General features: G+C 38.1%; 2 protein-coding genes across 2 annotated transcripts in view; one reads left to right on the top strand and one right to left on the bottom strand.

Moving 5' to 3' along the window:
* Positions 1–4: 4 nt before the first annotated feature.
* Positions 5–6,267, bottom strand: scpep1 (serine carboxypeptidase 1). Its single transcript, XM_048195565.1, has 13 exons — positions 6,081–6,267; positions 4,678–4,817; positions 4,485–4,574; positions 4,123–4,278; positions 3,965–4,039; positions 3,679–3,751; positions 3,467–3,504; positions 2,179–2,307; positions 1,979–2,075; positions 1,784–1,897; positions 1,558–1,695; positions 473–636; positions 5–262 (listed from the first exon to the last, which is right to left on the bottom strand). Exons 1-13 carry the CDS (start codon positions 6,265–6,267, stop codon positions 200–202), a joined length of 1,464 nt encoding a protein of 487 aa, XP_048051522.1. The 3' UTR covers positions 5–199.
* Positions 6,261–12,198, top strand: part of coil (coilin p80) — an 8,126-nt gene continuing 2,188 nt past the window's right edge. The window contains exons 1-6 of the mRNA XM_048195555.1: positions 6,261–6,651; positions 6,753–7,767; positions 10,400–10,489; positions 10,691–10,738; positions 10,817–10,886; positions 11,027–11,115. Of these exons, the coding sequence (XP_048051512.1) occupies positions 6,401–6,651; positions 6,753–7,767; positions 10,400–10,489; positions 10,691–10,738; positions 10,817–10,886; positions 11,027–11,115 (1,563 nt within the window). The 5' untranslated portion in view covers positions 6,261–6,400. The remainder of the gene's footprint in view (positions 6,652–6,752; positions 7,768–10,399; positions 10,490–10,690; positions 10,739–10,816; positions 10,887–11,026; positions 11,116–12,198) is intronic.

Genomic DNA, 12,198 nt, shown 5'->3' with positions numbered 1-12,198 from the left:
CAAATTGTAAAAAAAAATTACGACTTTATTGTTTGCACACATTCAAATTTACAAATTTTACAAGACGGGCATTGAAAAATGATTACATAATGATTAAATTTCAACCAAAATGTTAAAAAATGTCAGATTTTGGTAAAATAACTGAGTGTTGATTGTCTAAAAGAGGTTCACGAGCCAGTTTGTATCTGAGTAAGATCCATCACTCCTGCTGAGTCACCATCTTCAACATCCGTAGAGCCATTGGCCCCTGGTCAGATGGGATCTGTGATGATAGAGATGTTCAAATACACTCATCAAGAATAAAAATAAATACTAAGAAATGTATTTTCTTTTCAGAAAAATAAAGCAAATCCACTATAGCTTCTGCAGTTATTGCCATGCTAAAACTAACAGAATATGACAAAATTGAATATTACATTTTATAAACATTAAAATGACTTTGGTAAGTGCAAAAAAACAAACAAACATGTACCATATGTCCAGCTTTGAGGATCCAGTAGAAGGCAAAGTTCTTATAAGTCTTATAGAAAGCTCCAGTCTGGCTCAAAGTGTGCGTGTCCTCCAGTGCCGTCCATTTCATCTTGTTGAAGTATTGGAGTCCATCCCATTTCAGCTGTTTCACCCACAACTCCTGACCTGCTCATAAATAAACACAAATCAATTAATCGCTGCAGTGCAGAAACACTATCCTGACAACAGCCAATCGTAATGTCCTTCCTAAATATCAAACTGATGGGCAAAATGGATTAGAAATATCTTACTGACTTGCAGACACCTTCTATTAACATCCCATTCCCACCAGGGGGATCTGATCACAAGAGCTCAGCTGTGACATGTTACCAATCACACCTGGTAGTAAAAGGCTTATATTTGGCTTTCATGGACAGTCAGTAGACTCCTTATTTTTCGTGTAGGACAAATAAGGCTGTGACACACCAAGGCGACGTCAAAGAAGTAGGGGCGATGAAAGCTGACTGTGTAGTCGCCTCACGTCGGCTGCGTCTGAGCCAAAAAGCTGTGCTTTAACACAGCGCAAAGACTACATCCAACTGCAAACTAGCATATGCATTCTGCGTCTGTGTGTAAGGAAATAACTGTCTATCAGCAGGTATCAATAGTCTACACTAGTCATTCAAAAAGAGAAAGAAAAACTAGGACTGCAGTTACACAAACTGTAAACAAAGCAGCACTTTCTTACCATTTTGAATATCAATATTTGAGTACTGGAATGCTCAGGTAAGATGACGTAAAATTAGTCTTCTGTCTGTGCCGTCTTGCTCACTTTCATCACGTCTCGTTCGCTAAACTGAACATCCAATCAGAGTGATCTTTCTCACCGGCGGTCCTGATGCCAATTCAACTGATGTTAGCTTGACTAGAGGCACTAAACTAGCCTGACAGATGCTCATCGACTATTAGCTTGGTGTGTCTTGGCCCTAAGAGAGGATATATGCTGACATGCACAACTATCAAGTGTAAATGGTCCAAGCGCTAGTCTAAAATCTGTTGGTCAAGAGTTGCCATTCTGAAATGTTTAATAATGGTAGACGTCCTCACCCATTGTGTCCACGATGAGATCCAGCTGGCCATTGTAGACGGTGACATTGACACCTGCAGCCAGAAGCTGATCCACAATGTTCACCACAGGCTTCATGAAATCTCCTGCCATGCTGACAAACACATCTTCAGCTTGTCCTGAAGAAACAGGATGTGCTTACTCTTGTTAGAATCAGTTGTTGTTTTACATAGAAGTACCTTTGTAAATCATAAAAAGAATAATTACCTCCCCATGTGACATTCTTTGGAATGACACCAAGCTTCTGTCTGATTGGCCCGTTCATCAACTCAGAAAGGGACTGACGGTGCAAAGGGCGAATGTGGCGACGCTTGAGCGAGGCTGTAAAAAACAAGACAATGCCTCAAACATTTATGTAACAAACAGAAATTTTGAAAAAACAGTGCATGTTGAGTTTCTCACCGAGAAATCCATCCGCAGCTTGATCTGAACTGAACTTGGTCTTCATCTCATCAGATTCTTGAGTGAGGATGTTGTAGAAGTTCACACCATTTGTGTTCTGAAACAAAATATGAATGACATGATGTTTATTAATCCTATTTCTTTAATTAAACAATGAAGTCCTAAGCTACAGAAAGGTCTGTAGAGCATGTTCATCTCACCTGCTCCACCACATTCTCTGTGTAGGACCACAAGTCAGTGGCTTTTTGGTACTGGCCCTGTTTCACTGCCTCCAGCACTGCTTTTGCTGCTTTATTCACCTCATCCAGCCCATTGTCATCCAGCAGAGACTACAGACACACATCAGCAGCATTTAAGGGTTAGTTCAACCAAAAATGAAAATTCTGTCATTAATTACTCACCCTCATGTCGTTCCACACCTGTAAGACCTTCGTTCATCTTCAGAACACAAATTAATATATTTTGATGAAATCAAATGGCTCAGTGAGGCCTGCATTGAGAGCAATTGTCCTTCCTCTCTCAAGATTCAGAAAGGTAATAAAAACATATTTAAATCAGTTCATGTGAGTTCAGTAGTTCTATCTTAATATTATGAAGCAATGAGAAAAATTGTGTGCCCAAAAAAACAAAATAACGACTTTTCAACAATATCTAGTGATGGCCGATTTCAAAACACTGCTTCGGAGCTTTACGAATCGAATCAGAGATTCGGAGCGTCAAAGTCACGTGATTTCAGCAGTTTAGCTGTTTGATAGGAGAGCTGATTCACTGATTCGATTCGTAAAGCTCCGAAGCAGTGTTTTGAAATCGGTCCATCACTATACGTTGAAAAGTCTTTTTTTTTTTTGCACACAAAAAAATATTCTCATCGCTTTATAATATTAATATTGAACCACTGTACTCACATGAACTGATTTAAATATGTTTTTAGTACATTAATGGATCTTGAGAGAGAAAATGTCATTGCTGGCTATGGAGGCCTCACTGAGCCATCGGATTTCAACAAAAATATCTTAATTTGTGTTCTGAAGATGAACGAAGGTCTTACGGGTGTGGAACAACATGAGGGTGAGTAATAAATGACATTATTTTCATTTTTGGGTGAACTAACCCTTTAAACAGCAAATTATGAACAGCGAATGGTTGTAAGGGAACATTTAAGTTGGCCAAATCAGCCAAAATTAAGCTTTGAAATCACAGGAATAAATTAGATTTTAAAATATGTTTAAATATAAAACACTTATTTTAAATTGCAATAATATTTACTACTGATTTTACAGCATGTTTGAATATAAAATAAACGCAGCCTTGGTGAGCATAAGAGTTCAGAAACATTTTTAAAGAATCTTACTGACCCCAAACTTTGAATGGTTTCGTATGCATATGTCAGATCATTGATGTAGAAGTATGTTTTGATCATGCTAATGTAATCATGCGTTATCTCTGTGAAGAGAAGACAGAGCGAGTTGAATATGGTGAATTACTCACTGTGCTGTAAAGATAAGGGCCCCATGTCATGACTGAATCTGCAGGGAAAACAATCAGATGTGTTGATAAGCCAGGATTACGTTTGCGTTTTTCACCAGTCATGTGAGACTATACATGATGAATGTGCATAATGACTATGAGATATAACTTTAAATCAATAAAAATGAAGCTGCACACAACCAGACTGAAACTTGATGAGCTTTTTTACAAACCGATAGGAGATATCCAGGAGTCTCCCAAAGCCACCCCAGCAAAGTTGCATTTGATTGAACCAGCTTGAACCGCCTAAAGAGGGAGAAAATTAACATTCAATGCAGATTAAAGAGTAAATACAAACTTGTATTCTAAAGAGATTTACTTTTGAGGAACTAATCTGACTCAAGCTCTTCCTCTTTTAGATGAAATCAGCAGAGCGCATGACTTAAAACGTCTTGTGCGTGTCGCTACAAAATTGCCTGTCATGAAGCCTAAAGTTAGAACAAACAAACATTTCGGTACCTTTGTGAGCTCGAGGGAAATAGCCGCTGCCATTTTGCCTCCGTAAGACTCCGAAAATATATGGAAGGGAATGCTCTGTTGGGGAGAAAAGTCAGATACCGTGACGAATGCGAAGTGTGTTTCAAATTCAATCTGGTAGGTATTTTTGTTTTGCTTACTTGAAACTCTGTCTTCAGAGAGAAAAAGCTCTTGAGGAGGACCATCATGTCTGACGCCACCATTGCAACGTCCTTGGTGAGGGCATCTTCAGTGTCTGTGTAACTGTATCCCGTGCCCACTGGGTTATCCACAAATAGCACACTGGCAGCACTCACCTGCACAGACACGAATATTTCTGGATGAACAATAAATTATTCACAGATTCCAAAATAAGCGTTTTGTATTCAACAGGATATAATGATTATATTAATAAGTTACGCTGAAACAAAACTTAATACATATTCCATATTTCCCAAAAAAAAAACATCTCAATCAATATTGCAGATATGAGAGTCAAGACAATATATATTAGATTACCTACCCAAGAGGTTTCTCTCGGCTTCAGGTCTCTATCAAGAGGTCCAATTTCCTCAAAATTGCCAAAACCACAACTAGATCCCCCAGGACCTCCCTAAAATAAACAGGAGCATGAGCGACCTTAGGCGTAATACTTCAGAAAATGAGGATAAACAGAAGATATATGACCGACCACACTGATCAGAGGAGTGACTAACCTGCAGCCACATAACCAGAGGAAGCTCTTTATAACTGGCACTGGAGCTGTTGGCGTAGTACAACCACCAGAACATATGAGCTCCATCACGGACATCCACATATCCCCACGACTCTTTGGCTTGGACTGGAACACAGCTACCTGTTTTTTGATTATAAGAACAACAAAAGTCACATTATTAGTTATTCAAGCTTGGAGTTTGAGCTAAACTATCTCACTGTACATGAAGCAGAGATTTTCTTAAGAGAGGAGACAGACAGGAGTCAGGAGCGGGGATAAACAATTAAACGATTCCGGTTCCGATTTTGATTCTTTTAAACGATTCTGTTTCAGATTCTTTTAGTAAAAGCTTTTGGAAGAAATATTTAGGGGCGGAACGAGAAAAGAATGCAATTCCTATTGTACTTAACTTACTCCTCTGTTTTTTTAAACAAAATACCATAAGTACAACATAGCACAACGGTAACAGTTCTTGGTTCATTTCGAGTCGCACACGACGACAGTTGGGAATCGATTCAGTAACCGGTCCGATGTATTTATTTATTTATAATTGAGAACCAAGCTAAAAACAATAATATATGCATGTATGAACACTTCAGATACAAAAGCCTCTAAGTGGCATCTGAAATTTTCTTATAAAATTTGCATTTTTATCAAGCTTGTATGTTTAAGTTCAGTTAATTCACTTTAATGGCAATGAAAAGGACCTATTAAGTGCCATTAAAGTGAAATTACTGAACCTAAACACACAAGCTTGATAAAAATGCTCATTTTAGAAGAAAATTTCAGATGGCACTAAGAGGCTTTTGCATCTTAAGTCTTCATATATTATTACAAACAATATAAAAAATTATAGAAAAACATTGCAGATACAGTATTAAACTAGTTGCACTAAGTTTTACTTTTAGATAGTTTCCATCCGTTTTAATTGTTCATTGTTCACGTTCATCAAAATTTAAATTGTTCAAACATAGACATTATTTTATTCCAATGGACTTTATGAATATAATAACGAGCGATTATAATGCACACCTGAAGCGTTTTTTGATTCGATAAAAAGAACCGATTCATTCGAGTCATTCGTTCTGCCACACAACTGTCAGTACACGTCAATAACAGTTAACGGAAATGTCAAGAAAATCATTCGGTATTATTTTTTAAAATGGAACTTGGTTCACGACCTTATTAAACTGAGTCGATTAACTGGATACAACAAATGAAACAACGGACAACATCTTTCGCTTTCACTTTGTATCTAAAGTTACAAAACATTTCAGCATATATTCTCATGCTGCAATTACAACTCCTAAAACCAGTAACTATACTAAAAGGGTAACTGTGCCTAAAAAGACACAAGTAACGGCTAAAAAAGTGTATTCAGCACATAAATATTGCGTAACTTACCTTTATGAGAGCTCACAGAAAACAGCAGCACGACCAGCATGCCAATCCACGACCGTGCCATTGTTATTGACCTCAAGCTCTCAGAAACAGTGGCACAGAGTGGCTGACGGTGCTCGGACCCACCGGCTATAAGTAAGTACTCAAACCCAAACCTCTCGGAGCGATGTGATGTAAGGAACAGTATCATATGACTTCAGTCAGCTGACGAACAGGGAAATGAGCTGCCGCTGATCTCTTCCACACCTGTAGAGGGCAGCAGAGCGCGACTGAAGCGCTGTTTAAAACAGTGAGCGCTTCCATCGGCCTCATTCTGCTCAGGCATGGCCACCTCCAGTCTCAATGCTGTCAGGGTTAGACTGTACTTTGATTATCCTCCTCCCGCGACACCTGAGTGTCGGATGTGTTGGCTGCTGGTGGACTTGAACAAATGTCGAGTTATCACAGATCTTTCCAGCATCATAAAGGAAAAGTTTGGCTACAGCCGAAAGACTATTTTAGACTTGTTTATTGAGGATTGCTACCTGCCTGCCACAGAAAATATTTATATAGTACGTGATAATGACAGTATAAGGTAAGAACGGTGTTGTATAATAATATGGTGGACGTTTGTGCTGGGTTACATATCATTTTAAGCTATGTTGATAAGTGTTTATTCATCATCCCCATTGACAGGGTAAAGGTATCCACTCCTGTTTATGTTAATGGAGCTGAGGCTTGCCAGATCTCTGAAGCACACATCTCAAAGACCAAGAAAAGAGTGAGAGAGGATGAGACGCAGATCTGTGAAGGTCTAAGTAAAAAGAAGAAGCATGAAGATGGCTCTGCACCAGCAGAGGATGGCAAAAAGAAGAAGAAAAAGAAGAAAAAAGAGGTCAAGTCCCCTCAAAAGAACATTGCAAACCCTTCCTCTATGAAAAACAACAGAAAAAGCACTTCTGCTGTCGCCACCAGTGACAAATCATCACGTTCGAAGAATCATGAAGCGACGTCAGGTTCTTCAGATAGCGGTGAGGATGAATCTCACAAAAAGGCCCCTCCACCAAAACCTAAACCCAAGCAGAATGGTGCAACCAAAAAGCCCGCTGTGGCTGCGCGGAAAGGAAGCACATCATCAGATTCATCATCTTCGGGTGACGTTAATACATCCAAAAGCAGCATCCCAGTACAGCCACTTCCTGTTACACCTAAACCATCGAGCACAAACTCAAAACTTCCACTACAGACACCTCAGCGTAGAGAGAGCTCCACAGATTCCTCTTCCTCCTCCTCCTCATCACCCAGCCAAGTTAAATCTGTAGCCAAGAAATCAAGTCAGCCTTCCTCAACCACTCAAAGTTCAGTTCAGTCGGTCTCGTCGTCTGTGTCCAAAAAGCCCCAGGATAAGGCCGAGAGCTCGGACTCTGATGCCAGTGAAATAGAGCTTGTGATTAAAAAGCCAAACCTACACGGAATGGGGTTGAAGATTGCCGGTTTGAGCCCCGGTGTTAGTGAGGCAGCAGGCAGGGACAGAGGAAACACAAGAGGTCAGGAGAGAGGCAGAGGTCGAGGTGCAAATCGAGGCAGTGGGAGAGGAGGTTTTGGTCGGGCCAAGGGAACACCATGGAAACAAGACTTTCATTTCAGCTATGAAAATGGCGAGCGGCAGAAACAGAACGATTCTCTGACTAATGAAAGTTTTATTCTGCAGGTGAGATGAATGTGAAGAAGCTACTGTTATACCCAGTTTTCGCAGACTAACTAAAGCATGTGGCTGCTAAAAAAATTCTCCACTAAACTACAAAATCTAGGGTTTTCCACCAGAGATATGTAAATCATATATACCTGCTTTCACAGAAAGGGCTTAAGTTAGTCCCAGACTAAAATGCATGTTTGAGCTATCTTAACTGAAAGCAACTTTCACTGACATGTCTTAAAATATTTGTTGTTTTGTCTCCAGATGTACACCAGTAATGATTTTTTAAAGGCACGTTTATAAAAGCTACATAAATTTAACTTATGCTGGCTTAGTCTAAGCCCTGTCTGTGAAACCAGGCCATAGAATTTTATTTTAAATCTTTCAAGATATTTATAACTATTAGAGTTAAAGGGTTAGTTCACCCAAAAATGAAAATTCAGTCATTAATTTCTCACTCTCATGTCGTTCCACACCCGTAAGACCTTCGTTCATCTTCAGAACACAAATTAAGTTATTTTTGTTGAAATCCAATGGCTCAGTGAGGCCTCCATTGGGAGCAATGACATTTCCTCTCTCAAGATCCATTAATGTACTAAAAACATATTTAAATCAGTTCATGTGATTACAGTGGTTCAACATTAATAAAGCGACAAGAATATTTTTGGTGCGCCAAAAAAAACAAAATAACGACTTATTTAGTGATGGCCGATTTCAAAACACTGCTTCAGGAAGCTTCGGAGCATAATGAATCAGTGTATCGAATCTGCTGTTCGGAGCGCCAAAGTCACGCGATTTGACACGCGATCCGAATCATGATTCGATACACTGATAATATTAATACTGAACCACTGTACTCACATGAACTGATTTAATTATGTTTTTAGTACATTAATGGATCTTGAGAGAGGAAATGTCATTGCTGGCTATGAAGGCCTCACCTCGCTGATTTCATCTAAAATATCTTAATTTGTGTTACGAAGATGAATGAAGGTCTTACAGGTGTAGAACGGCATGAGGGTGAATAATAAATTACAGAATTTTCATTTTTGGGTGAACTAACCCTTTAATGTTATATAATGCATATTTCATTATTTAATGTTAATCAGTGTTATATTTACTTTTTAAATTAAAAGCTAGATTTTCTTAGTAACACTTAATATAACACAATTAATATAAAGTGTAATTTTCACAATTTGTGTCATACGTCCAAACCTGGACAACACTTTCAAATAATAGTTGTTTGTTTTTCATATAATTTTACATTAGAGATGCACTGATTTATCGGCCAATAATTGGTATTGGCCGATAAAAGCAAATTTTCACAGTATCGGCCGATAGTTTAAAAACAGCCGATAGTCAGGGCCGACATAGCCTGTCAATCAAAAGAGGACAGGAAAATGCTCTAAATTTGTGCTTTGTGTAAAGAAAATGCTACGAAACCAGTTTGATTTTCAACATTTATAGTAATTATATGAATTAATTAACATTCAGAAAGTTAAGAAATAATAATTTAATCTTCAGAATTTAGTTAATGTGTGTTAATAGTAATTTGAGTAATGTGTTTGTTTATAACTGATACCAGTTACTCACCAGATACCAGTTAAATAAGTTGATGAATTGGAGAGAATAAAGATTATATTTGCATTTCTTTCAAAATATAATAATAAAAAATATAATGATTAATTATTAATTATAATGAAATTATCATTAATTTAAAAGAAGGTATAAAAAGACACAACCCCCAAACTATCTGTGTTGTTATCGACAGATATCACTCTGAATAATCAGCTATTGGTTTAAATTTAGTATCGGTTAATCTCTATTTTATATAAATAAGTTATAAATGCATTAATGGTATGTGTATATTTATATATTTATTGTGTTTATTTATTTTAAAGGTCCCGTTTTTCGTGGTTTTTTGAAGCTTTGATTGTGTTTATAGTGTGCAATATAACGTGTTCATGTTTCGCGTGTAAAAAAACACAGTATTTTTCACATAATTTACTTATCTGTATACCGCTGTTTCCACTGTCATAAAAACGGGCTGATGACTTCCTTGTTCTATGAAGTCCCTCCTTCAGAAATACGTAACGAGTTCTGATTGTGCCAGCGGTTCCTGTGTTGTGATTCGACAGCTCTGAGCGCATCTTGCCCGGAAAGGTCACGCCTCTTACCATAACGTGGAGATGCTCGCGCTCAGTGTTATTGTAAACATGTCTTTAATTTTACCCTATCAATTTGAGCCGGAATCAGACCCGGTGATTGGACTGCGGGATGAAAATAACAGCGTTTCGACGACATGGCGACAAACACACTCTACAAACGCAACTCTTGTGTATTCCTGTGGGCGGAGGTTAGTCAAAAAACTGTTTTAGTGACGTCATTAAAGAAGGAAGTAGAGGGATGTAGTCCAAACTGGCCGTTCGATGTAGGCGACTTCTGTTAAATAAAATATCTCGCTTGGCATTGAACTTTGAGCTTTAAAATTTTACAGATTTTATTTATACTCTAACAACAACATTACACACTAACTAAAGTTTGAAACATGGGATCACGAAGAACGGGACCTTTAATATTTTATTATTTTTTTATTTTTGAAAACTTGAATTATTAACCATACGGTTCATGTTGTGTGTTGTTGTAGAATCCACCTGAACCTGCTCCCAAACGAGACTACACAGCTTTACCCTTGCTGGCAGCTCCTCCTGCAGTGGGTCAGAAAATTGCTTTTAAGGTAATGTGATTTGATGAATGATAACAGAAACACTTGAGGATTTTTTTTTTAAATTATCCTAATAATATGATGTATGATTATTTATGCTCATTTGCTAGTACTTCCTAGTTTCAGTGATCACATGTCAGTTGTCTGTGATCAGTTTTTCATGGAGATGTACAGTACTTTGAAGCTCTTTGATTGTTGTCTGCTGTCTTATAGCTTTTGGAGCTGACTGAAAACTACACACCAGAAGTGTCTGATTATAAAGTAAGCTGTTTTACACTTCTGTAATGTAAATTGTGTTGTGTGTGCACATTAAAAACAGTCTTTGATGCTGTTATTTAGGAAGGGAAGATTATTGCATTCAATCCTCAAACAAAAGTGCTGGAGCTTGAACTGCTCTCTCAACTGCAAGGTATCACTAACATTTTTTTATTATTGCCACTGTTTCAGTTATATAAATCTGACACCTGGAGCTTGGCAGCTGCTTTACTACAGTGCTAGACTGCACTCTTCCTTCTGCAGAAATAATTTATTTTGTTATGTGTCTTTTAGCTCCAGCTGAACCTGGCAAGTTTGACCTGGTGTATCAGAACCCTGATGGATCAGAGATAGTAGAGTATGCTGTCACACATGGATCACAGGTACTGAATGCTATCTTAAATGTTACATTAAAGGAATTGTTCACCCAAAAATGAAAATTATCCCATAATTTAGTCACCCTCAAGCCATCCTAGGTGTATATGACTTTCTTCTTTCAGCCGAACACAATTGAAGTTCCATTAAATAATGTCCTGGTTCTTCCCAGCTTTGTAAAGGCATTAAATGGTGCCCAAGTTTCTGAATCTCCAAAAAGCGCATCCATCCATCATAAAAGCAATCCATATCACTGGCTTCTCGCAACGGCTGTACGCGCGTTCATAAGAGTCGAGTTCTTGCACTGTTTAAAGGTGCCCTAGAATTAAATATTGAATTTATATTGGCATAGTTGAATAACAAGAGTTCAGTACATGGAAAAGACATACACTGAGTCTCAAACTCCATTGTTTCCTCCTCCTTATAAATCTCATTTGTTTAAAAGACCTCCGAAGAACAGGCGAATCTCAACATAACACCGACTGTTACGTAACCAATATTTGCATATGCCAGCTCATGTTCAAAGCATTACACAAGGTCAGCCAGTATTAACGTCTTGATCTGTGCACAGCTGAATCATCAGACTAGGTAAGCAAGCAAGGACAACAGCGAAAAATGGCAGACGGAGCAATAATAACTGACATGATCCATGATAACATGATATTTTTAGTGATATTTGTCTTTCTAAATGTTTCGTTAGCAGGTTGTAATATACTGTTAAATGTGGTTAAAGTTACCATCGTTCATTACTGTATTCACGGAGACAAGAGCCGTCGCTATTTTCATTTTTAAACACTTGCAGTCTGTATAATTCATAAACACAACTTCATTCTTTATAAATCTCTCCAACAGTGTGTAATGTTAGCTTTAGCCACGCAGCATAGCCTCAAACTCATTCAGAATCAAATGTAAACATCTAAATAAATACTGTACTCACATGATCCGATGTATGCAAGCAGCATGCATAACGAACATCTTGTAAAGATCCATTTTGAGGGTTATATTAGCTGTGTGAACTGTGTTTATGCTGTTCAAGGCAAGCGCGAGCTCTGGGGGAGGGGGAGCGCGAGAATTAAAGGGGCCACAACCTA

Source organism: Megalobrama amblycephala, linkage group LG1 (assembly GCF_018812025.1).
Source record: "Megalobrama amblycephala isolate DHTTF-2021 linkage group LG1, ASM1881202v1, whole genome shotgun sequence".
In the NCBI taxonomy this organism is placed as follows: domain Eukaryota; kingdom Metazoa; phylum Chordata; class Actinopteri; order Cypriniformes; family Xenocyprididae; genus Megalobrama; species Megalobrama amblycephala.
The sequence above is the reverse complement of the archived record's forward strand: the minus strand, read 5'-3'. Positions and strand labels throughout refer to the sequence as shown.

What these genes read in the sequence shown, in the direction of transcription:
- scpep1 (XM_048195565.1), bottom strand. Translation starts at nt 6,267, where the DNA reads ATGATACTGTTCCTTACATCACATCGCTCCGAGAGGTTTGGGTTTGAG. An exon ending in TTTCCCTCGAGCTCACAAAG is followed by an intron (nt 3,752 to 3,964) that starts GTACCGAAATGT and finishes CTCCCTCTTTAG; the next exon opens with GCGGTTCAAGCTGGTTCAAT. An exon ending in GCCCTTATCTTTACAGCACA is followed by an intron (nt 2,308 to 3,466) that starts GTGAGTAATTCA and finishes GTGTGTCTGTAG; the next exon opens with TCTCTGCTGGATGACAATGG.